This window comes from Kryptolebias marmoratus, linkage group LG6 (genome assembly GCF_001649575.2).
Source record: "Kryptolebias marmoratus isolate JLee-2015 linkage group LG6, ASM164957v2, whole genome shotgun sequence".
Taxonomy (NCBI): domain Eukaryota; kingdom Metazoa; phylum Chordata; class Actinopteri; order Cyprinodontiformes; family Rivulidae; genus Kryptolebias; species Kryptolebias marmoratus.
In genome coordinates, this window is record NC_051435.1 from 15,972,812 (window position 1) to 15,995,627 (window position 22,816).

The 22,816-nt window shown below is 41.2% G+C and overlaps 3 protein-coding genes across 15 annotated transcripts in view; 2 read left to right on the plus strand and 1 right to left on the minus strand.

Annotated features, from left to right (window-relative positions):
- The window catches only part of mcf2lb (mcf.2 cell line derived transforming sequence-like b), a 37,916-nt gene extending 32,784 nt beyond the window's left edge, over positions 1–5,132 (plus strand). For 6 of the 12 annotated variants that reach the window (XM_037976276.1, XM_037976274.1, XM_037976275.1 and 3 more), the window contains 12 exons: positions 7–228; positions 317–409; positions 521–599; positions 739–811; positions 1,002–1,108; positions 1,323–1,415; positions 2,318–2,383; positions 2,518–2,589; positions 2,908–3,017; positions 3,272–3,384; positions 4,100–4,203; positions 4,300–5,132. In XM_037976276.1, coding sequence (XP_037832204.1) covers positions 7–228; positions 317–409; positions 521–599; positions 739–811; positions 1,002–1,108; positions 1,323–1,415; positions 2,318–2,383; positions 2,518–2,589; positions 2,908–3,017; positions 3,272–3,384; positions 4,100–4,203; positions 4,300–4,379 — 1,212 coding nt within the window. In that variant the 3' untranslated portion in view covers positions 4,380–5,132. Of the gene's footprint in view, positions 1–6; positions 229–316; positions 410–520; positions 600–738; positions 812–1,001; positions 1,109–1,322; positions 1,416–1,664; positions 1,725–2,317; positions 2,384–2,517; positions 2,590–2,907; positions 3,018–3,271; positions 3,385–4,099; positions 4,204–4,299 lie in introns of all 12 variants that reach the window. The other 6 variants (XM_017410339.3, XM_037976270.1, XM_037976271.1 and 3 more) reach the window with 6 other exon arrangements.
- Positions 5,133–5,681: 549 nt separating this feature from the next.
- phf11 (PHD finger protein 11) lies at positions 5,682–13,155 on the plus strand. The gene is made up of 15 exons (XM_017410318.3): positions 5,682–5,925; positions 7,997–8,101; positions 8,195–8,328; positions 8,418–8,446; positions 8,537–8,613; positions 8,842–8,864; positions 9,493–9,566; positions 9,662–9,732; positions 9,851–9,873; positions 9,988–10,022; positions 10,110–10,171; positions 10,282–10,423; positions 11,065–11,502; positions 11,590–11,661; positions 12,592–13,155. Exons 1-15 carry the CDS (start codon positions 5,815–5,817, stop codon positions 12,666–12,668), a joined length of 1,473 nt encoding a protein of 490 aa, XP_017265807.1. The 5' UTR covers positions 5,682–5,814; the 3' UTR covers positions 12,669–13,155.
- LOC108232484 (RCC1 and BTB domain-containing protein 1) lies at positions 12,781–21,102 on the minus strand. Of its 2 annotated transcripts, none has more exons than XM_017410316.3 (12): positions 20,898–21,100; positions 19,955–20,203; positions 18,960–19,110; positions 18,713–18,879; positions 17,742–17,900; positions 17,514–17,621; positions 16,655–16,797; positions 16,375–16,565; positions 15,979–16,105; positions 15,745–15,896; positions 15,523–15,653; positions 12,781–14,580 (listed from the first exon to the last, which is right to left on the minus strand). In XM_017410316.3, exons 2-12 carry the CDS (start codon positions 20,078–20,080, stop codon positions 14,440–14,442), a joined length of 1,596 nt encoding a protein of 531 aa, XP_017265805.1. In that variant the 5' UTR covers positions 20,081–20,203; positions 20,898–21,100; the 3' UTR covers positions 12,781–14,439. The 2 variants fall into 2 exon arrangements, with proteins under 2 accessions (XP_017265805.1, XP_017265806.1); XM_017410317.3 differs by having other exon boundaries at positions 14,440–14,580; positions 19,955–20,200; positions 20,898–21,102.
- Positions 21,103–22,816: the final 1,714 nt, after the last annotated feature.

Sequence of the window (22,816 nt, forward strand, 5' to 3'; positions counted from 1 at the left end):
TCTCAGGGCAATATGAGTGAGCTGGGTAAGCTCCTCATGCAAGGGTCATTCAGCGTTTGGACAGAGCACAAGAAAGGCCACGCCAAAGTGAAGGACCTGGCTCGTTTCAAGCCCATGCAGAGACACCTCTTCCTCCACGAGAAGGCCCTGCTCTTCTGCAAGAGGAGGGAGGAGAACGGGGAGGGCTACGAGAAGGCTCCCTCCTACAGCTTCAAACAGTCTCTGAGTGTGAGCCCCTGCACCATTGTGATTTTACTCGCATCTTTCATCTTCTTTTATTGACCTGCTTATATATCTCTGTACAATTTGGGAACAGATGGAAGCAGTGGGTTTTACTGAGAATGCAAAGGGAGACAACAAAAAGTTTGAAATTTGGTGCAACTCCAGAGAAGAGGTCTATATTGTCCAGGTAAAATAAACACATGGACATTAATACTTACTCAAGACACATTAATAAAAAATAAATAAATACAGTTTAAGTGTAGCTGTTGAAAATTAGTTTATCTACGTTTTTTTACAGGCGCCGACAGCTGAAGTGAAAACCACCTGGGTGAACGAGATCAGAAAGGTCCTGACAACCCAACTAGAGGCTTGCAGAGGTACAGAGGATAAAAACTTAAAGTCAGGGTTTGCATTAAAAGTAATCTTTGCACAGAAACATGAGTGTTTAAACTGTAATAACAATAATTATATTGCTACAACAATGTCAGGATGACGACTTTCGTGTTGTTTTTTCAGAAGCCAGCCAACAGAGGGCACCAGACCAGGGGTCTCCTTTCCCCCCTGTACCCAGTGGAACAGTAAGTCTCAGGTAAACAAACATCTCCATTTATCCTGTCACAGTCTGAATGAGAAGTCTGAGAAGTGATGGTTTGTTTAACTGCACATAAATGACCAAACGTGTGATGTTATTGATAAAATAATCGATGTCTTTGAACTGTGAGTGACCAGAAACAGTTCTCCCTGGAGTTGTTGAAGCTGCTTCCTCTGTGTGTCCACAGTCCATTCAAGACGAGTCAGAAGAGCTTTAAAAGGGGAGAGGAGAAGAAAGGTGAGCCTCTTAGCTCTGATGTCAACTCCTCATCTTCACCAAAGCTCCCAGAAAAAGGTGAGTACAGTAACTGAAGGAACAGAGGACCTTGTTTGGGAACTTGTCACATTTGTAGTGCATAAATACACCATTTTCCTCTTTTTATGACTGACCTGTGTCTTAACTTTGTGTTTTCCAATAACTTCTTCCCTCTTTATTGACTCTGTCCTCTTATTTAACTTCCTTCCCTCCTTCTGTATGTCCTTCCATCTTGTTTATCCTCGGGGGTCAGATGAGGCTGTGACAAGCCCGACCTCAGACAGAGCTGCTGTGGCTAAAAAGCGCTTTACTTTACAGGGCTTCAGTAACCTCAAAGCTCAGAAAGGTAACTGCAGCCCATTTTCTTCAAAACCATACCATTGTATCAAAAAAAAAAACATTTTATTTATAGCTGAGTCATTTAAACATCTATATGCATTGTTGCTTAGCACTAAATTTAGACTTTCATCTTTGTGATGACACCTTTCTTACCAGGAAGTAGCCCGGGCCATGACTGATTATTAGATGAACTGAATTAAGACGATGGAAAATAACTTTCACAAATATATCTTTAAAGACCTACTTTTGTCCACAGAACTATCAGCCTCTGATGACAAAAGTTACACTTTACCCATGATAACTTTCCCATCATCAGGTATTGCACAGCTCTAGACCCCAGTTATCCTCAGGTGTGACGTCTTTTTCACAGCAGCTGTTTTGACTTGACAAGAGAAACAATTTATTACAGTTTGTTTAAATATGACAGTAATTAATTATAATTATATATGCTCTAAATTAGAGCAGTCTAATAACTTCTGTGAAAAGGGCTTGTGGTGTTAAATTTCCTCTTTAGAAAATCCTTCTCTACTCAAGAAGCACAGTTGCTCTTTTGCAGAAGCTCCTCTTAAAGCAGTAGTTCAAATCTCCTCGAGTGGGGTTCTGTGGAAAGGATATGAACAATTATTATCTTACCTGTTGTGGTACCTTTATGATTGACCCCAGATTGGAGGTGAAATAATATCTTACAACATGTAGGACATTAATTGTTTGTAACCTTTCAACCGAAGACCACTTCAAAAGATTTGAATTATCTCATGAATAAAGTCATGTTCTTCCTCTGTCCGTTGTCTTTCCTCAACCTGCTTGAAGTTGTGCTGTTTACTCCGTTACCTTTTCACTATTAATATTTCCGTGTCTGTCATGCCTCATTTTTTATATTTTTCTTTCTTTTTTCTTGCTTGATGGCAGGATCTCCCACCAGCCCAGATCACAAGTCCAAACGTCAGAGTGATCCCACACCGTTTGGCTTCAAAGGTAGCCTGTTCAGCAGCTCTCTTCAGCTGATCAGTTGTTTATTCGTGATTAATAGGTACGACTGTAGTCAGTTTGATTAGCTATAGCTACAGCAGGGTGAGTGACCAGCTGTGCCTCGTGTTCCTCAAATCCAGGTCCTTCTCCTCTCCACCTGACCAGAGCCAGGTGGTTCAGCACCTCTAGTCTCTTACAGACAAAGTGGAGAGGTATACAGGCAGCGGTGTGTTCATGTGTCGGCTCACTGTTTCACTACTAAACCCTTTTCCTTTCAAACCCAGTGAAAATCATAGCTTAATCCACCTGTGAAGGGAAGGACTGCCTGACACTTTTTTCCTCTGAAATTTAAGCATGCATGCCAGCTTCCACACATCTCACGACTCTTTGCTTGTAGTTGTGGATTTGATTAAGTCGTTGTGGGATTTCTAGGTTTAGCTTTTTTTTTTCCTTTTTCTCTTGAAAGTGGTTCACAGATCAAACACACATCAGACAGAAACTCAAAAGCTGCGTTTGTCTCTTTTGTTTAGGATGGAATAAGACTTCTGTGTCTCTGGATGCCTCGGAGGAACATGAGGACTACTCCAGCGCCGAGGACCCTCTGAACTCTGACCCAGAAGATGAAAACATCAAGAAGCTGGTGAGACTCTGTGACAAACATCTGCCTAATTACTATGAAGGGAGTCACTGATTTATTTTGTGCTTTTTTGTGATTTTCATCCAAAAAACAGCATCACTTAACCTTTTTTATTGTTCTTATTGCTGAAGTTTTCTAGTGACTGGATTTTTTCAGGGTATAAATTATCCTATTAGTTAGTTATTCACAATCTTGTGAGGTTTCTGATTTTCCATTTTGACCCTGCATTGTCTGCTTCTAACCACGATTACAAACAGTGTGCCGGTAAATACACTGTGATGGCTGACCACGAGATGGGAGGTGATCAGGAGCTCTCAGTGAAGAGCGGAGACACGGTGCAGCTGGTTAAGGAGGGAGAAGACGGACAGTGGTGAGAATATATCTTTGTTTCTTACTCATCTTGCAGCAGCACTGTGGTGTTGTTGTTTTCTGAGGGTACATACAGTGATTAAACTCAAAAACTACTGATCAGATTTCACTCTGAATGATTATAGTTAAACCACAGAATAGTGGATGATACATTTTATCTTAAAGGGATAATTCAGATCTTTTGAAGAGGAGTTCTGTGGAGGTTTTGAATCATTACCTGTTGTAGGTAATTCTTTGAATAGCTTTCATTTTGAGAAATAGACTTTATTTTGATCAGTTTAACAAGCTAACAGCCAACCCAAGTGGGGCCAAGACCAATGCTGTCAACATAAATCTTAAAAATCTCATTTCAAGTTATGCAATGGCTATTTTATCAATTTGTATATGGCTGTTAATTTTGTATTACATGGTTATTGCAGCAAAAACTTTATGATTAATCTGCCAAAAGTGCTCCCGTCTGCATGGAAAGTTCTGAATCTATCAGTTTCTCCAAACTGAGGAGGTTTGACGAGTTATCTGCAACAGATATTTTAATTGTTTATAACCTTTTAACAGAACCCCACTTCAAAAGATCTGAACTGTCAGTTTAATGGTTGGGTTTGCAGGTAAGTGAGCAAAACTTAACTCTTATGTGCAGATTTAAATTTCAGATTCCTCATGAAAGGACATGCAGAATTTTCCCCCAGTAATTCCACTGACTGTGTTTTTGCATTTAGGTTTGTCCATAACTTGAACACATCACATGAGGGCTGGATACCTGCTGCTAATCTCATCACCCTCATCGAGAAATCCAAGTCTTGTCAGTCTCTCACCAGCTCAGGTATTTAAAGAAACAAATAAACCGAATCATCGCCCAGCTGTTGCATCTGAGCAGCAGATGTCTGCGTGTCCTTCAGTGTCTGTGTGTCTCCAACAGAAGGCAGCGGCTCCGGGAACCTCAGCACATCGTCCAGCTGCAGCGAGACCTACACCAACTTCTCCGATATCAAACCCTGAACTCCTCAGCACCTCTCATCCTGAATCCGACGCCACATGGCTGCATCTGTGCTGTACCGCCAACATCAGTGCTCATAGAAATTTTTGCACAGAAATCTGTATTTTTTTCATTGTTTTTATCACACATCCCACGGTATGTTAGAACAGTGTCTTTTGGAGCTAACTGTTGTGCCATTGTGCAGCAAAGATACTCAACAGATGTACGCATTAAATAAAGTTACTCACAGTATCGTAAAGAGATCTTCTAGTAAAAGATTTCTCTGGTTATTATTATGATCAAATAAGATGTGTGGATGGACCAGCAGGACTGATCTCAGTTCATGCATCTATCACAGTACAAACAGGAAGTGTTAATCATCTAATGTGGGTAAAAGCTGTCTTTACATTCATCTACCTGTGCTTTTTACCCTTCCTCTGTCTGTTTAACGTCAGCTTGTCTTTTCCAAAAAGTGTTCTGCCAGCAGCTGTCCAGGCTCTGTGTGTGAGTTTTCCTCCTTTCGCGTCATCACAGTCTAACTCTTTTTGGGGATTTTCGTACTTGAAGCAAATGTTTCTCAATGTGAAGAATCAGAAACCGCTGTATAGCGCTAACTTATTCCCTGTGAAGGAATAATGTTCTGAATGTAGATAGTGTGCATTAATAAGAGTCTGTCATGTTTGTTAATGAAGATGCTATATTGTACATTGAGTATGGTGTCGTCACTACTTGGTGACTGGTTTAATTTTTTTACATAAACAAAGTAATTAAATCTGTATCATGGATTTATTTATTTATTGCCAGATTTTCACACAAACTTTATTGAATAATAACTACAAATGAAACTGCTCAGATTTAAAATAAAAATTACCTAGCCATTTGAAACCATCTTTTGAATGACATTTACCTCACAAACAAATTTATTACTTTGCTTGTAACAATTGTATTGGGAAAGCATTAAGTAGTGATGTGATAAAATGCCTGTATGATTACTTCAGGGTTGTAAACTTGTTTGACTGAGAGAGTCGATGGGGGGGATATTGAAACACATCCTGGCAACCTCCGGGAAGCAGCGTTGCCAGATATATAACAATTGTATGTGGACGACAGTTTTAGGGTCTTAACGATAAATAGTTTTTCCCTCCTGAGCGCACGGTTGTCAACACATATACTTCAACCCCCCGGCTAACAAAGAAAGTGCATGCCCTCCACCACCACTGAAAAAAGTGCACCCTCACTCCGCAAGTATGATAGCTTTGGTCAAAATAGAATAGTTTTAAAGCGACAGTACGGCAGTTCGTCATTTCCTATCTGGCAACCCTGCGGGGAAAGTGTGACGTCCACCAGAAGTCTTTCGTCGTACGGCTTGCGCAAGAAAAGATGTTTGCCGTTTGATTGACTCTAGCCCCGCCAGAAACAAAAACACGACTCCTTGTTTGAGCACATTGGGCGGCAGAAATGAGCCACGGTGGCACAGCTTGTTGTATTCTGTGTGAGCGGTCCGAGGAGACCAAAACGACCGGACCTTTGTCCACCAAAGAGGACGTCACGGCCCACCAGAACTGTTTGGTAAGCGGCACAAAACGGCACAAGCTAGCTCCGAGGAGCGGCAGGGGTTAAAATGTTGGAGCTAAAGTTTGGAAAAATTCAAACTTATCGATAGGAAACAATGTTTTTGCTAAAGGAAAATGTGAGCCGAGGTTGTGACATAAATACATTTACTGATATTTAGCGCGAGACGAAGGATAACTGAGTTGAGTTTTAGCCGTAATGTGTGAGACTTATGTTTCCTCAATCTCTGAATATCTAAAAGTGTTTGATTTTGAGTTATAGTTGCCGCTTTCAATCTGAACAATCTGAACAGCAGCTCCTTGCAGACATCTGCAACATCTCTTTGTAGTCTAAGTATATGCAAAATAAATTCAGCCAATTACTTCTGTCAGCTTTGTAAGAATATTTACTGTAAGCATTTACCTGAAGAGATGCTGACTGCAACAAGCATCCCATTTATATTACTGTACTGACAGTTTTACCTGAGTAAAAATACTTATGATTATTTTTACCAGCATAATACTGTGGTTTTTCCTGTTAAGGACCAAATTATACAACTGAGATTAAAACTAAATACTTATCCATTTTCCTTTCTTGTAACTTTTTCTCTCTCTTTTAAAATAAAGCATTTCTAGCTAGTTAAGTCTTACTTTTGCCACTTTGTGCCCCACCTAGCTGCCTGTAGCTCTGATTTATCAGACATGTTAAGCTCTGCAGAGCGACATTTATCGTCCGGAGGACCTGATTTGGAACCTCTACAGCTGTGGTTCTCAAACTTTCTGGCTTCAGACCCCTTATTACTGTTTTAAATATACAGACTTTACTAATAAACCCATTAAAAGCTGAAACATGTATTAATTTATGACTACTACTTTAATTCAGCATAACAAATATAGTGAAAATGTGCCATAAGCAGTTAATTTTAAATGTAAGACGATGTGTTGAGAGTATCTAAGGATCTCCACTGGATGTTTCCCGACCCCAACTTTGGAAACTATTGCTCTAGAGCAACTCCAGTTATCTGTTTATAAAAACGGCTCCTTTATCGCATGAATGCAACATGTTTGTGTTTGTCTGTCAGAGTTTAGTGTATAAAGATGGCATTTAGGTGAGGCGTATTTCAAACAAACTGAAACTGCAACACCCTGACGCATCCAAAACAAATTAAAATGATCTTGTTAATGACCTGAAATGAGTGCTGTGTCCGTCAGATTAAAATCTGAGGCACTAGCCCTCTTTACAACTTAGCATTTGGTGTTTGAAGGAGCTCACAATGACACATGGTTTGTCGTCAACAAGGTTATTTTTGGCTAATTTTAGAAAGACAATAACGCTTTCAGGTGGTTCTCTAAAACACAGAACATTTAGGTACCATTAAGTATCATCCATCCATCCATTTTCTTTACCCGCTTCTCCATTCCGGGTCGCAGGGAGCTGGTGCCTATCCCCAGCAGTCACCGTGCGAGAGGCGGGGGACACTGGACAGGTCGCAAGTCCATCGCAGGGCCACATAGAGACAAACGAGACAAACAACCATTCACACTCTCACTCACACCTAGGGACAATTTTAGAGTAATCAATTAACCTAACATGCATGTTTTTGGTCTGTGGGAGGAAACCGGAGTACCCGGAGTAAACCCACGTGAGCACAGGGAGAACAAGCAAACTCCACCCAGAAAGGCCGCAGGTCGGGAAGCGATCCTGCAACCTTCTTGCGAGGAGGCGACAGCTCTCATTAAGTATCAAATAATATCTAATAAAAATGTTCTTTAGTTCTATTTGTTCTTATGTAGTTTGCACATTTTCCCCACGCTTCTCTTTTTCTTCTGTCATTATGACACAACACTTTTCCATTTTAACCACAATCACCTAAATTGGCTTTTAAAGCAGCAAGGCTTTGTTAGACCAAATATATTCTTGCCTTTTTCTTCAGTTATTTGCAATATTAATATTGCATACATAGATATTTGCAATAACCGTTTTCAGTATATTGTGCAGCTCTTCAGTGTCTGTGTCATTTTATTACCATCAGTTGCTGTACAACTGTTTATTTGGTGCTTACTTGTGTTTTGTGTGTGTGTGTTCCCAGCTTTACTCCGCCGGTATCTTCTGCAGCGACACACCGCAGTTCGACGACTTGTTTGGTTTCTCCGTCAGCGACGTGAAGAGGGAAGTGAAACGAGGACGCAAACTGGTGAGCAACGTCAGAACCTGTCGGGTCTAAACGAAAATCTAGTCGGCGTGTCGGATTTTTCTTTTATTTTTGTCTGTCGTTTGTGGGTTTCAGTCCTGCAGTGGCTGCAGGAAAAGAGGCGCCACCTCTGGGTGCGAAGTGCGACGCTGTAAGAAGTCCTTCCATTACCCCTGTGCCGTTGAGAGGGAAGCCAAACTTGTCGAAGATAATAAAAATGGAAAATATGTGTCAGTTTGACATAAAGAGAGCTAGAAAAATTGTTGAGAAGTTGAGAAGTGTGAAGTTTTCTAATAGTCTTTGTGTTTTTCGGCATCAGACTGTACTGTTTACAACACCATGAAGAAGGTAAGAGAGCAGAGCTGCATGTCTCCTCTTTTTTTTTTTTTTCTTATCTTACAAGATTTAACTCCAGAGTTTTGTCTTTTTCTTTGCCAGGAAATAGACATTCTGTGAATGGATCCAAAAGGCTTTCCAAGTCCCTCAAGAAGCTCCGCGAATCCAGACCGCCTAAGGTGTGACTGTTTTCTGACACCAAATCAGTTTGTTGACGCTGCTCATTTAAATGGAAAAAGGCTTTATTTATTTATTTATATATATATATATATATATATATATATATACAATAGTCACATAATGAAGCTATGAGATAAGCTGTCCACACTTCTATTTCCTTCTGTTTTATTAAATGTATTTCTCATCGAGCTGATCGGGATACTCATTTTTCTGCCTTTGCTTTTCAGAGACGGTTGACTTTTACTGAAATGTAAGTGTGGGGGGAAAATACCCGATCTGGGCTTGGATATCTTTTAAAATTTTAAATGTTTTGAAACGATTTTCTCTATTTGGTACAGCTACTTATTTTTACAACATGTGTTAAAAATTCAAATAAAAAAATTTCTTCATCTAGTTTAAATTCTTATTAAAAGATTCAAACAATCTAGAGAAATCACTGCATATTAGAAGTACTTACAAAAAAATTAAAAACCTTTAAAAAAGGAGGCTTAAAGCCGTGTGCAAGGTTGGACCAAAACTTAGTCTAAAACTTGGCGGGCGATATGCATTCCTTAAAGGAATGTTAGGTCTTTGATTTCCTTCCAAAGCACTAAAAAGACCAAACCAAGAACTAGATTCAGGAAATATGCTGCTACTTATGAGTTTTTCAGAATAAAAGTCACTTCTTCTAGTAAAGCATTGCCGTCCCATGACTCTAACCAAACTTTAAATTGAGTTTAAATAGATTTTTTTTTAATTGATCATCAGATTTTTCAGTTTTAATATTTGATATGCTGTAGTGTGTTGATGTGTTATATCTTATATATTCATTTATTTTCTTCAGATTGTTAAGTAAATTGCATTTGCGTTTCTTACGGTGTCTGATCATTGTCTCACAGGAAAGAAGGGGAGAGTCCTAACAAAAATAATAAAAAATGGAACATGATCACATCTGATGATTCTTCAGATTCAGGTTAAACCTTCTCCCAAACACAAACTTCAGTAATCTTGGCTGGTATTTCTGGGCTTTCCACACTCTCGCGAGTTCTTTTTGTTTTTGTCTTGCAGATGTAGAGGACCTTATACCCCCTTTAGAATCAGATTTAGATGAAAGTGGACAACTTCTGTCACAGCAACAAGTGGGCCCAATATTTGATTTTCCTTTAAGATACTAAAATTTCTAGCAATGGGATTTATTTAGTAATTGTATATCTTTCTTTCCCTCGTCTGCTGCTGTTGATTTCCTACACCTACCAGTCCTCTGACCCTCAGTTCAACAGGTATCACGTGTTGCGTTCTTAACCATTTCATTGTAAATTGGGAATTTTGACATCCAGTATCGATCTGATGGTGTTTTTTGTTTGTTTGTTTTTTTTTGTTTGAATCTTTCACAGCAAAGATTCAGGAAGCTTCTTTGGATCCCCAGCAGGTAAGCAGCTTTAGGACTCTGTGTACAACAGCTAAAACATGACGCAGAAATTGGTTTTAATTTTCAAATCTTACCGTCTGCATTCAGGAAATCAAGGGAAGATTGTGACCGCAGATGTAAACAATGAAGACAACGCAGCCCTTTCCTCTGTGAGTTAACTTTTGCTTTCGCTCATCTGAGAACGCCTGTTTTCTATTAGATTTGCACATATATTTTGGGACGTGTATATGGTGGTGTGATATGTGCTGCTTCCTCTCAGGATGCCGAGTCAGAGAGTTTGCTGCGTTCTGTCCCGAACCACGTCATATTCCAGTCAAATGTCGACACCCCGACTCAACTGAAACACTCAGCAGTTTATTGGGTCGAGAAATCGGTGCAGACGATCAAGAAGGAACTTGACGGTGGGCTCTTCCCTGCTCAGTTTGTAGTTAACGACAGAGGGCTTTCCTCCCGCCTGCTGACACACAGGCCTGAAACATGGCCGCCCCGCGTGTTTCTCCGGAGTTGGCCAATACGACTGATCATCGGCAGTTTTAAGGCAACATTTAGGCACTGCTGCAGGACAAAACAAGCTCTTTTTATTATTATTATTATTAAAGTGAAAAATGAGTGATGTAAGCATTTGTTTGAACAAAAGAATACCAGTAATGTGCTGCCTTCAGTAATAGCAAAATTAAAAAGCATGAAACGTTTGGAGAAAGTTGAAATTTGGCATTAAAGTCATTGAAGTGGCTGATGTTATCAATAAGAAAAGATCATTGAAGAGCAACATTAGTTATCTACAACACGTTGTATTTCATTACATTTCATTATTTGATAGCCTTTTTACCATTATGTTCTGAAAGTTTGATTACTTAAGAAAATGTAATTTATTTAAAATTACTTCATTAGTATTGATTTCTGAAGGCCGTCTAAAGCTGACTGTCAGAGTTGCCAGTAATTTTAACTGGCAGCTCAGTGTAAAGCAGAAGCAGATCAGCTTGTGGGATTTAAGTTACTGAAATACTGTTATCAAACTTAGTGGATCTGTCTCTATTCTCAGACTTCACTACTGAGCAGAATCCCAAGAAGCACACCACTGAACCTCCGGTCCCGAAGCAAAGCCTCGCCGAGCCTACTCCATCCCCACCGCCACACACCAGCTCACCTGTGACCGTGGCCGTGTGCGAACCCGACAGCGTGGTTCTTCTGTCCTCCCCATCCCCTCCCCTTCCCCAAGCACCTGTCCCAGACCAGCCTCCTCCCCCTCCACAAGCACCCCCTTCACACCCATCACCTTCCCCTCCCCAAACCCCCGCCTCAGACCAACCCCACTTCCATCCACAAGCACCCTCCTCAGACCCAGCGGCCAGCATCAACTCGGCCAGTTTCTGGAGAAACTGCAACGCAGCCAGTTGCACGCAGACCATCTTCTCTGAGTTTAATAAAGAAATGAACGAGATCTCCAGCAGAATCATGGCTGATCGGGCCACTCAGGATGGTAAGGAAGGATAAGAAACGGAGTTTGAGCTCTGTCACCTTATTTATGTGGGACTTAGTGCAACACAAACATGCCTTCTTTCCACAGATTATGACCGAGCGCTCAGTGTAATGATGGCTTCTGGAAAACTTGCTGACTTTGTGTCCAGGCAGCAGGAAGGTTGGTGTGTTTTGTTTCTGCTCATAGTTGTCTTTGGTGCCATGTTTTCATTGGGTTTCATCACGTAGTTGATGCGCACCTGGCCGACCCTCGCAGAGAGTAAGGCATAGATTTCTAAAGTCCCGTGAGCGCCATGTTTAAAAATTCAAAGCCAGTGTAGTGTCCAGTCTGCCCAGTGTTAGGAGAGAATAATTCGTCTGTGCTTCAACAAGCAGTTCCTGTAAAAACATGACGTTTTCTGAAAGTTTTTTTATTCCACCAGTTTGCAAACACTCCTCAATAAGTTTTATTGTTGCTGTTTTCAACTAAATACATGAACGGTATTTGCAACTTGGCTAAAAATTAAAAAAAACAAAACAAAAACATTGTAAGGAACTTTAATATCAACGGCTTTAGGATCCTGTGCTCATAAATCCTGCTCTACCACTGCTCAGAGTACCCAGAAAGGGAGGAGGCGTTTAAAGTGACAGGATGCTGTAACTCTGGCTGCAGATAAAACTAATGAAAGTGAACAGGCTATAGGATGAGTGGGTAAAAAAAAAAGGCGGACAACTAAAATAATCCCTGGTCCTCGAGGGCCACCATCCTGCATGTTTTCCTTGTTTCCCTGCTCCAACACACCTGATTCAGTGGTTATATTACCTCTCGTGTTCTGCAGAAGCCTGTTAATCACTCATTGATTCAAATCAGGTGTGCTGAAGAATGGAAACAAGGAAAACATACAGGTTAGAGGCCCCAGAGGACCAGGGTTGGCGACCCCTGCTTTAAGGCAAGGTGTTAGGTAAACACCACATTCACATTTTGTGTGTAATAGCAGACAGTAGGAACCCAAATATCTACTGTGTGCCCTTCATATATTAGGCCTTACTTGCATAATAGTTTTTCCTCCTATTTTTTTTATCATTCTGAGTTTTAAATAACTTGTTGCAGAGCTGCAAAGGAAACAAGTGGAGCTGCAGAAGGAAGCGGCAGCTATGAAGGACGTCGTCTTTGCCCTCAGGAAATGAGTCCGTCAGCAAGTGGAATAAAAACAGATCAGTGTAGAGGTCCTTTTTTTATCTTTTTATTATCTGTTCATCCCAGTTTAATATAATATATTTCTACTTTTTTTTAGCACGATTAGTGTGTTTTTACATTATAGAATGCATTTACACTAATTAAGACAAGGGTTTAACAGATATTACTGGACATGTGTGACCTTCAGAGCCAAACCAAATTTGTAAAACATGTTTTATTGAGGCTTTGTTGTACGAACTAAACTGTTAAGCTGTGTTTAAAAATGTTCTTATAGAAATCTCTTTTTTTATGAATGAACGACTGGGTTGATGAGTTTTTACTCATGAGTTTTTTGTAGTATACAATGAACTTTTGTTCACTGATGAATGCTTGATTTTCATCAGTACCTGAGGAGGCTACTCCTCTTAATGCTCCTGGTTAGGAATTATTTTTCACATATTTTCTAAAGAAAATTGATAAACATTCATAAGAAAAATGTCTCTTTGTCTTATTCAATATTTATGGAAGATATTATGGTCTTTAAATATTTATATATTTTTTTAAAACATGGCTTTCAGATCTTTTAAAGTTGTGTTTTGCTGAAAAGATATGAATAGATAATCTTACCTGTTGTAGGTAACTCTGTGAATGACTTCAGTTTGGACTAGCTGATCATAATTAAACGATTCCTCCAAATGGTGTCAAAGCAACTGGATTGCTGCCATTTTTAAGTTTCAATCATTTCAAGTGAACTATTTCCTAATAGTTTACGTTACAACACAAATTTAGACACTCCTTTATATAAAAATCTGATTACTTTCTTTTTATTCATTTCTTTGCTGAGGTCAAACAAATGTAACTTGGCAAGTCATAACATTCAGTGATTTTCAGAGTTCTGCATAAATATAGTCTTCAGGGTACTCAAAGCTGTATGCAGAGGTCACCGAAAACTAAAACTCATAACACTGAAACGTATCCAGATGACATCACGTAAAAAGGGAAGATACAGTAAAAGCAAAAGTCTTTAATTTACCTGCTTGTCTGATGCTGCAAGTAGGCAAACAACCAAATGCTCATAACCTTTGATAAAAATAGACAAACTACAGATTTAAATACAAATAGCTCCTAATGACGCAATTCAACCTATAAAATCCACAAATTTAAGACTTGATTCTCTGACTTCTGAGTCTCACTTGTGTCATCCCGTCTTTGGCTCATCTTACCACCGAGACAGAACACCCTCACTTCCTACTCATGACTGACTTGAAGTTGACCTAAATAGCTGTAATGTAGCACCGGATGCTGCAGGGTTTGATCTGCAGATCCCAGTATTGTCCTGACAACTACAAGTGCAAAAACTAAAAAAAAAAAAAAAAGACTCTTTTTCAACCTGAAACTCTTAAACCAGAGAGCAGCAAAATAATGTAGAGAAGTGCAAATCAGTTTCTGTTCACTTAAAATTGAGAAAAAGTAATACCTGATGACAGTTTAAAAAAACAACAGCACGCCTGGCTTTACATTTGAGCTCCTACTTTCTGCAGTATAAATTATTAACCAAGGCACTGAGAGAAACCGCTGCACCACCTCACACTTCTGGTACCAGTTAGCATAAACTCAGTATGCAGATTATCAACGCTCCCATACGAATTTAACCCCAAACCTGTCAGAGACGGAGAGGTTCCCACTGTGTTGACGTGCGTCTGTGGAGGTCGCTGCTGATGGATCTACAGTCCCGCGGCATCCTCCGCATCCGTTTCCTCATAGTTTCCTTTAGTGCAGCTTTCAGTTTTTGAAGGCTCCGCAGCGACTGGCTCGACAGATGAAGTCCTTGAGCAGATTGCCGTCGGTCTGCCAGAAAGCAGCGGTCTGGGTCACCTCGGTCAGGTGGTTTACGCAGAACTTGAAGCAGAACTCCTCCAAGTCCTGAATGACGAAGAGGGGAAAGAAATAACCTCGAGTGCAACATTAAGACCAAAAGTTCTCCTGAACATTAAAGACAGATTGCTCTTACTTTTGGGGGAAATACACCCTGCACTGTTTTATTTTGACAACTTAATTATATATATTTATATATTTTACCACTGCTGATGAAGACCTGTAGAAAGCACCAACAGAAGCTGATCAGTTTACCCATTTCCTGTCTATATTCTGACCTAAAAGGTCAAAAACATTCACCAGCCCATTGGTTGCTGAATCTTTCTGGTACCCAGAATTAGTCACGAAATCGACCTGGTTTAACAGAAGTTACTCAGAGCAACACTTTGTCACTTCATAAATGACCAGACTATCCCTTTAAGACACTGAACGTTGCACATGTGGAAACGAGTTCAAACCACAGCAGACAGGGAGGAGGTGGCCCTTTTCTTATATAAAGTCTGCAGTTTTATTTATTTCATAAAAATCTAAAGTTTAGATCTGTGAGCTCAAATATCCAGATTAAATTTATCAGCATACCAATAACATTTAGCCTTGATTTTGTTAGTTGCTGCTGCGTGGCAACCTAAAAACAGCGGGTGTGACAGAATAAATGACCGTAGTTTTTGGGAAATTTTATTCATTTGTTTATTTTCCGGCTGAAACTTTTTTAAAAACGAGAAAACTCAGATTAAAATACTGAACTGTTGAGCCGTAACACAACTCTGGACCAATAAAATGTGACAGAATGTTGTGTTTACGTGTGACTTTGATTGCGCAGTGACTCGGGTTGTGACTATCAGGGAGTTCACGGATCATATTTGTAACAAAGCACCCACGCAGGACAAAAATCCGCTTGGTTCGCGCTTCTCCCCGCAGCGCGCAGTCTTCTGCTGTATGAGACGCGCGCGGCAAGTGCTCGGAGTGGGTCGACCGAGAGCGAGGACTGACCTCGGCATCGTAGCGCACGGCGGCAGACAGCAGCGAGAAGGCGTTCTCCACTGTGATTCCCCTCTTGATGATGTGTTGACACAGACGCTTCAGGCGGTTCTCGCAGTACGACGTGGCCAGATCCAGCAGCCCTGAGGCCCCACAGGCAGACAGGATGAGCGCCTCGCCATCACGCAAATAATATGCTGTGTGTGTGTGTGTGTGTGAGTGAGTGAGTCTGACCGATGGCGTCTTCAGGTGGAAGCTCCACGTTATCTGTGTAGAGGAACTCGAGGAAGGAGCGGTAGACCGGGTAGGAGAACTGGTCGATTTCGATCACCTCCTTCATGTCTTCGTTCCAGTGGGACTGGAACATTGACCTGAAGTGTTCACACCTGGTGTGGCACAGACGGTGTATTTACACACGAGCTCTACTTGATAGGATCAATGATAGCATCCGGGAGGTGAAACGCTGACCTGATCTTGAGAACTGCTTTGTGGACATAGATGTATTTGCCATCGACACAGAACTTGAGGTCAGCTGTCTCGGGGTTGTCAAACTCCCTCTTCAGAGACTGAGCCACAGTCAAGAAGTCATCGTGCTCTGGAGGGAGACAAAACACACACACACACATCAAACAAAATGACTGGACAAAATATTCTATTCCTCACAGTTATTAAAACAGAGGCACTGGTTTCTCATGGTTTTCTATAGGTACGAACCATATAGGTACTAATTAAAGTGGAAAATACGGTACTTTAATGATTTAAAACTGGTTCCAGTTTCTGATTACATGCACCCAGTTTTATGCTTTTTACATTAAAGCAAGAAGAAATAACCATCTTCACTGAGACGCAGGCTTCGTCTCTTACCCATGGAAAGAAGTCGCCACATGACTGAGGGCGTGGCGAAGCACGCAAACACGTCATCTGTGCAGCTGAAGTGCGTGAGGTGGGGCAGCACTATGGACTGGCCCCTGCACTGGCCCCACATGTACACCTGCCCACTCTGCGTCTTGGCAGCTGACGTGTGCGTGGAGTGACAGGCAGCGACCTCTACGATTCTGTTAAAGACGGGAGGAGGAGGAGGAGGAGTGAGTCGGTGGAGCTGCAGCGACGGGGGAGGAATCCCAGTCCTGTGAGACTCTCTCACCTCTCTTTCTCAGCCATGATCTGAACCGGGCTCAGCTGGTTGCTCTTGTTACCGGTGCCCAGTTGTCCGTAAGTGTTGGCACCCCAGGCGTAAAGCACCCCCTCGTCTGTCAGCGCCAGAGAGTGGGCGTAGCCCGAGACAATCTGTGACAGCAAAAAAAAAATCCAACTTCTACACTATATTTGTGCTACTGTTCCTATAAAGCAAAACAGTTAATGTGTTCATGAGCTGAAGTACATCTACAGCTGATTAACATTTAGAGTCAACCTGATTCAAGATGGCTGCTTCACGTAGATGACCTTAGCAAACAGAAAAATAGCTATAACTGTCAGCTTTAGGGATATTAAGGTAAATGTTGTCATGGTAATAGCTGAGAGTCATCCCCAGCACACATTCTGAGGGCTAACAGAATGGGTAAAATTGTGCATAAAGTTTGTTTTTTTTCATCGTTTAATGAGCTGTGTATCTGAGTCCTTATTTATCATAAGGCGCTTCTGTTTTTATGCAGAAAGAGATAAAATAATCTGTGCAAAGGCTTATCTATTTATTATTATAACCATAAAACACACACTACAGGGTATTTACATTAAATAGTCCCTTTAATGACAAGTTAAAAGTTAAATTTTAACTTAGTAAATTTTGTTCCTTTTATTAAGCAAGAGGTGAACAGAGGAAACATAAAGTCATTTAAAAAATTATTAAAAATAAATTAAACCCCTAAAAAGACTAAATCTATTAGAATTTTAATAGACATCAGAACAACTGACTAACTTAGTGTTTAGTAAATAAGTATGTTTTCAGAAGTAACACTTACTACACCCTGTTTTTACTGCGAGGTTCGTTCACGTGTGTCCCTCACCTGCTGCACACAAACACCTTGCAGAGCTACCAGTCGGCAGGGTGTGAGCTGGTTCCCGTTGTTTCCGAGCCCCAGCTGCCCGTTCCCATTGTAGCCCCAGCCGTACACCTGCAGAGACGCGAAAAGAGCGTGACAGGTCAGGCGGGCAGGGCGAGGGAACACAGTTTATGTAGCTCTGCCCCAACTTTGAAAAGGAACGTGTTAAAAAAATAATAATAAAAAAATCACCTCTCCGTTGTCCACCAAAGCCAGGGACGAGGTCTGACCGCAGACGATTCCGACAGCCACCTTGTTCTGCAGGCAGCTGGACACCCGGCGAGGCGTGGGCTGGTTCGCCGTGGAGCCGGAGCCCACCTGACCGCAGTTGTTGTAGCCCCACGCGAACACCTGCCGGACAAGACGACAAAATGTCTCAAAACCTCTTTGAAAAGCAGGAGATCATTTGGACTTTAATGAAAGGATTTCTATTTAACTCTTTAAACTTAAGTCAGGGAATCTTACCCATTCTTGCTCATATGTTTCTGTCTAAATATCACCTCTTTAGGCAGTTTACTGGAAGTCATGCAGCTACAAGCATTCATTTATGTGCATCATTTTTGCTTTAAAGGAACAAAACTTCCAGCTGCTGGGTTCATGAGAAGCAGCAAGAAAAGAGAATTGCATTAGTGTGAAGTTTAACTACCATGGTGACATTAGGAGGACCCTCAGCCTCTGACAAACTCTTTCTACCACAAGGTGCTCATAGCTAAAAGAAACTGCCAACAATCTGTTTTAGGCCCAAACCCATCCAGATCAGAAGATGGTACTTTTACAGAAACTGGCACTTTTCAGGCTTCAGCCTCTTGTTTCCACTTTTCTGCCTCAGCCATCTCACATTGGTTTTGATCCTCCTTCATAAAATCGGTTTATGAAAGCAGCATTAGTTTTCCTTTAAAAGCCTGGAATTGAAAGCATGGGCTAGCCTAATTTTAGCTGGAATGCAGCTTTGCTGTGGATCAGTTTGAAGCACAATAGATGCCTTATTGTTGAGCCCATTTTCCAGGTTTTCAGCTCAAAGCAGATCAGCTGCAGCTGTGACTGGACTTCAGATTCTGATGGACTCTGCGTGAGTCGAGCCGAGCACGACCTCTAAACTAAGCTGAGTCACCGTGACAGCAGGAAAAAGGAGGCTCCATCGTTATTTATCCCCAAACACTTACCTCTCCTGAGTCAGTCAGAGCCATGGAGTGGTGAGAGCCACAGGCCACCTGGCTGACCTTCTTAGTGAGCAGGTTGGCAGACACGATTACTGGAGCCACCCCCTGGTTGGTCGTCCCGTTTCCAAGTTGGCTGTAGCCGTTATGCCCCCAGGCGAATAACTCTCCATCTGGAAAAAAAAAAAAAAAACATAGCTGATCACTCTGCTGCACTTTCCAGCTCAGCTCTGGAGAAAAGCAGTGACGTTACCCTCTGTGGCCAGCAGGATGTGGGGTCCGCTTCCGTAGCTCAGGCTCACCACGTTCCTGCCGCTCAGGACGTCCAGCTTCTTTGGCACGATGGTGCTCTGGCTGTCCCCCGTTCCCAGGCAGTTACTGCAGTTCAGCCCAAATACAAACACCTGAGTGCAAGGGAGAGGAAACCTCGTGTGAATCAGTGACGAGAAGGGGCAAACCAGAGGCAGAACCAGCGAGCCGAGTAGATCACAGGTCGTACTGCAGTCACACCAACGTCAACACGAGCTGGCACCTCTGACGAAAGGGGCAAGTCGGCTGACACACCCCCTCCAAGAAGCCTAACACACGGGGCAGCTTTTACTTCAGGAGGCGACAACAACGACGTTTTAACAAAAAAAATATGAAAAGCTTTATTTTTAATATATTTGAACATATTTTTTGTCAACAAATCAATGATTTATCTACCTGCTGCTGGTAAAAACAAGAGAAGTATCCAGATTTGGGTTTTGTCTCCTGTTTTCAGAGTTAAGGACCGATCAGCATCCAGCTCTAAAATACACACTTTGTACATTTATTTTAGACCAAAATACTTAATAGTTTTAATTTTCTTGGCTAAGTGTTTGTCTCAGCATCTCCCTTAAGAAAAACACTTGCTTTTTAACTCAGCTCAGTAGTTTGAACCACTGAGGACACAACAACACTGATGTTAAAGTACAACATAATGTAAAGAAAATCCCCTCTGTGTTGGATTGCTCACTGTTAGGACGTGTATCATCTCTTGCTAAATTGAAATTATTGTGATATAAACTACACATGAGAGCTGAATGTAAAATAATTAGGAAACCCATTAATAAAAGGTACAAAGCAGTAAAGAAAATGATGGTAAACATCTAAAACGCAGGTCTTTAAATTAGTATGCACTGTTTTACTTCCTAAAGTAGCACTAAAAAGATGAGGTCACCTCCTCCATATGAATCCATTTGTTCCCTCTGACCTTTGACCTCTCACCTCATCATCATTGGTGACATAAATGGCCTCGTTTGCAGACGAGCCGAACACGCAGGCCTTCCTTATCGAGGAGAGCTCCTCGGGCCCCATCAGGCTGAAGATGGGCCATTTGGTCACATCCACCATGATGTGTTCACTGACGGTCTGCGACGAGGATGGCGGGGCCTCAAAGTCAGGTTAGGGGACGGGACGGGGACAGGGGACATGGGAGGACCAAGATGGGAAATGCTGCCAGAGCTGCAGACACTGCTGTGAGGAAAAGAAATAAACACATTAAAATGTAAAAAAAACAGTCTCCATATAATGACTTTCAGTCAAATATATAAATCTTTTGCACAGTACTGTAGATAAAAATGTCAATATAGCAAGACTGAATATTACTTGTTTTTTTGTTTATGAAAAAGATTTGATTTTTTTTTAGCATTCTAATAAAACTCTTGTATCAAAAGGAAGTTAAGAGTCTTGATCAGTTTACATCATCTCCATACTGTGACCTGTCCTTTAAAAAGTTATATTTGAAAAAGTTATTGTAAATTCAGAAATAAACCTAATTTAAAACGAGGTGCACTACAGCCACCTGACTGAATCTAATATGGCTGAAACAGCTAAGAAACATCGAAGGACTAAAAAAATTTGAGGAGCTTAAAGTGTAGAAAAACACTGAGCTTCACCTGTGCGTGTGTGTGTGTGTAAACACTCGCTGTTACTGTAACCTGAAAGCAAGCCGGGTGCTTGCTGGTTAATGTTTGCCTTTGATACAAACACATTATTCAGCTAAACTGTCCCGCTGACACAATTCAGCTAAACAGAGCGAAGCTGCGACTAGACGAATCCTTTTGGAAAGTTCCTCGACTCTGCGCTATTTTGTTTATTTGTTTACTTGATCTAAACACGGTTAAACTATTTAGCCAGAAAGATAACTGAACGCTTCGTTTGGACTCACCTGCGAGACGAGATGTTGTCGCCTCTGGTTGTTTCACCATGGCAGACGGACAAAATGCTTTTACTTTCTCTGCTCAAGCTGCCGCACTTAACTATCGCCTGGGTACGCACCATTTACACGCAGGCGCACTGAGTGGGCGGAGTTGCACAATAAATTCTGGCAAAAGCGTTAAAAGAGGAATTATTTCTAACTCTTTTTGACGGAGTAAACTTTAACGCTCCGACAGGGCCTAGCGTGAGATATAAGTGCATCTCCTCTCACCCGGGAACTCCGTCCATGTCGTATTTAAGCACTTTGAGCCGGATTTTGCGACGGCAGACCGGTAAAGGAGCGGACCCGCTGACGTTTGTTTCCGGAAGAGGTGAGGGGGAAACCGTGTCACGTGACTTCAAATCCCAACCAAATAATTTAGAATCTGGGCCGCTAAAGGGAAATTTCACCAGCTTTTAAAAAAGGTGTATTAAACAAACAAACAAAAAATTAAAGCAATTTTGTGTTTATTATATCTCGGATCCCTCAGTACTCCAAGCTCAAGTAGACAAAAATGAAGTCAGAATATTATATATTAATATTAAAACATACTTTTTTCATAGTCATCTTATCGGATTTTTATTTTTACGTTATTGAAAATACTTTGAATCAACAAAGTGGTTTCTCATTATTCTGCTCATAAAAAAGGTTAAACTGTGCAAGACAAAATGTAACTAGGCATGTCATAGTTCAAAATACTACTTGTAAAACGTATAGAGACTTGAGCTTGCAGCACACAAACACTTCATGTGATTGTGCATTTGGACAAATTAAACAGCAAACTAATAAGAAAGAACTTTAAACCGTTCCTTCACTTGATCAGGGACTACTTTTTCTTTCAGCTGTTCCCTTTTCAGGGGTCACCACAGTGAGTCATCCTCCCCCATTCCTGGCAGGAACAGCGAAGCAGCTTGGAGAACCAAAAGGACACCGCAAGAACATCAAGAACGAAACGTTTCATTAGGACCCAGCTGCAAAAAAAAAACAAACTCCAGGTACCAACAACTCTGTGTTCAGTTTTTAAACACAAACCACAGAGCGGTGAAACAGGAGGGACAGCAGTGTTTGCTGACAGATGTTGTAATGTTGGACATGTTACGGAAGAGGAGTGTCAGTGGACCCAAAGATACTAAACTGCAGGCTGCCCGTGTTTACTAGATCAGCTGTTTCACCTGCTGAATGTAACGTCATCAGCAGAGCAGTTGGCTGGGATACAAACAAAGCTCTCCAATGCATTCACAGCCATCTATGGCACACTTGGCCAACAGATCTTTAATGTTAGTTATTATAAAACCCATCATTTATACCGTAAAACCAAAATTTCTCTTCATAGATTAATAAAACCTATTTAATTTCAATTTATGCTGTGCTTGGGTAGTGAATGATCCCCCTCCAAACAATACACCGCAAGTATGGGGATCTAGATTTAGGTCAAGCATGACTAATCACCTAATTAATCATATCTCAAACAACTGGACAGATTTTTAATGAAACTCTGAAAGCAGTCATTAACGTTTGGAGTCAACCCCATTCAAGATGGCTGCCACAGCTGATTGACCTTTGCCAGCACACAAAAGGGCTACAACTCAGTCAGTGTGGTAGCAGCGGAGAGTCATCCTCAACTCATACTCCGAGTGCCAACAGGTCTTGCAATGTCGAATGAGCATTTAGAAGGTTGGAGCAAAACGATCATTTTCATCCATTTTTGTTATAAGATGATCTCCGTTTAAATCTCTGGCATGAAAGGCGGCGGGCAATATGCGCTCCTTTAAGGAAAACGAGGCCTTTAATCTTCCTCTCAGGAGGTTTCTAATCAAAAACTGCATTTCGTTTGAACAAACTCTGCAGGAAAGTCCTATTTAAAGTCTGGAGGTTACATTAATCATTCC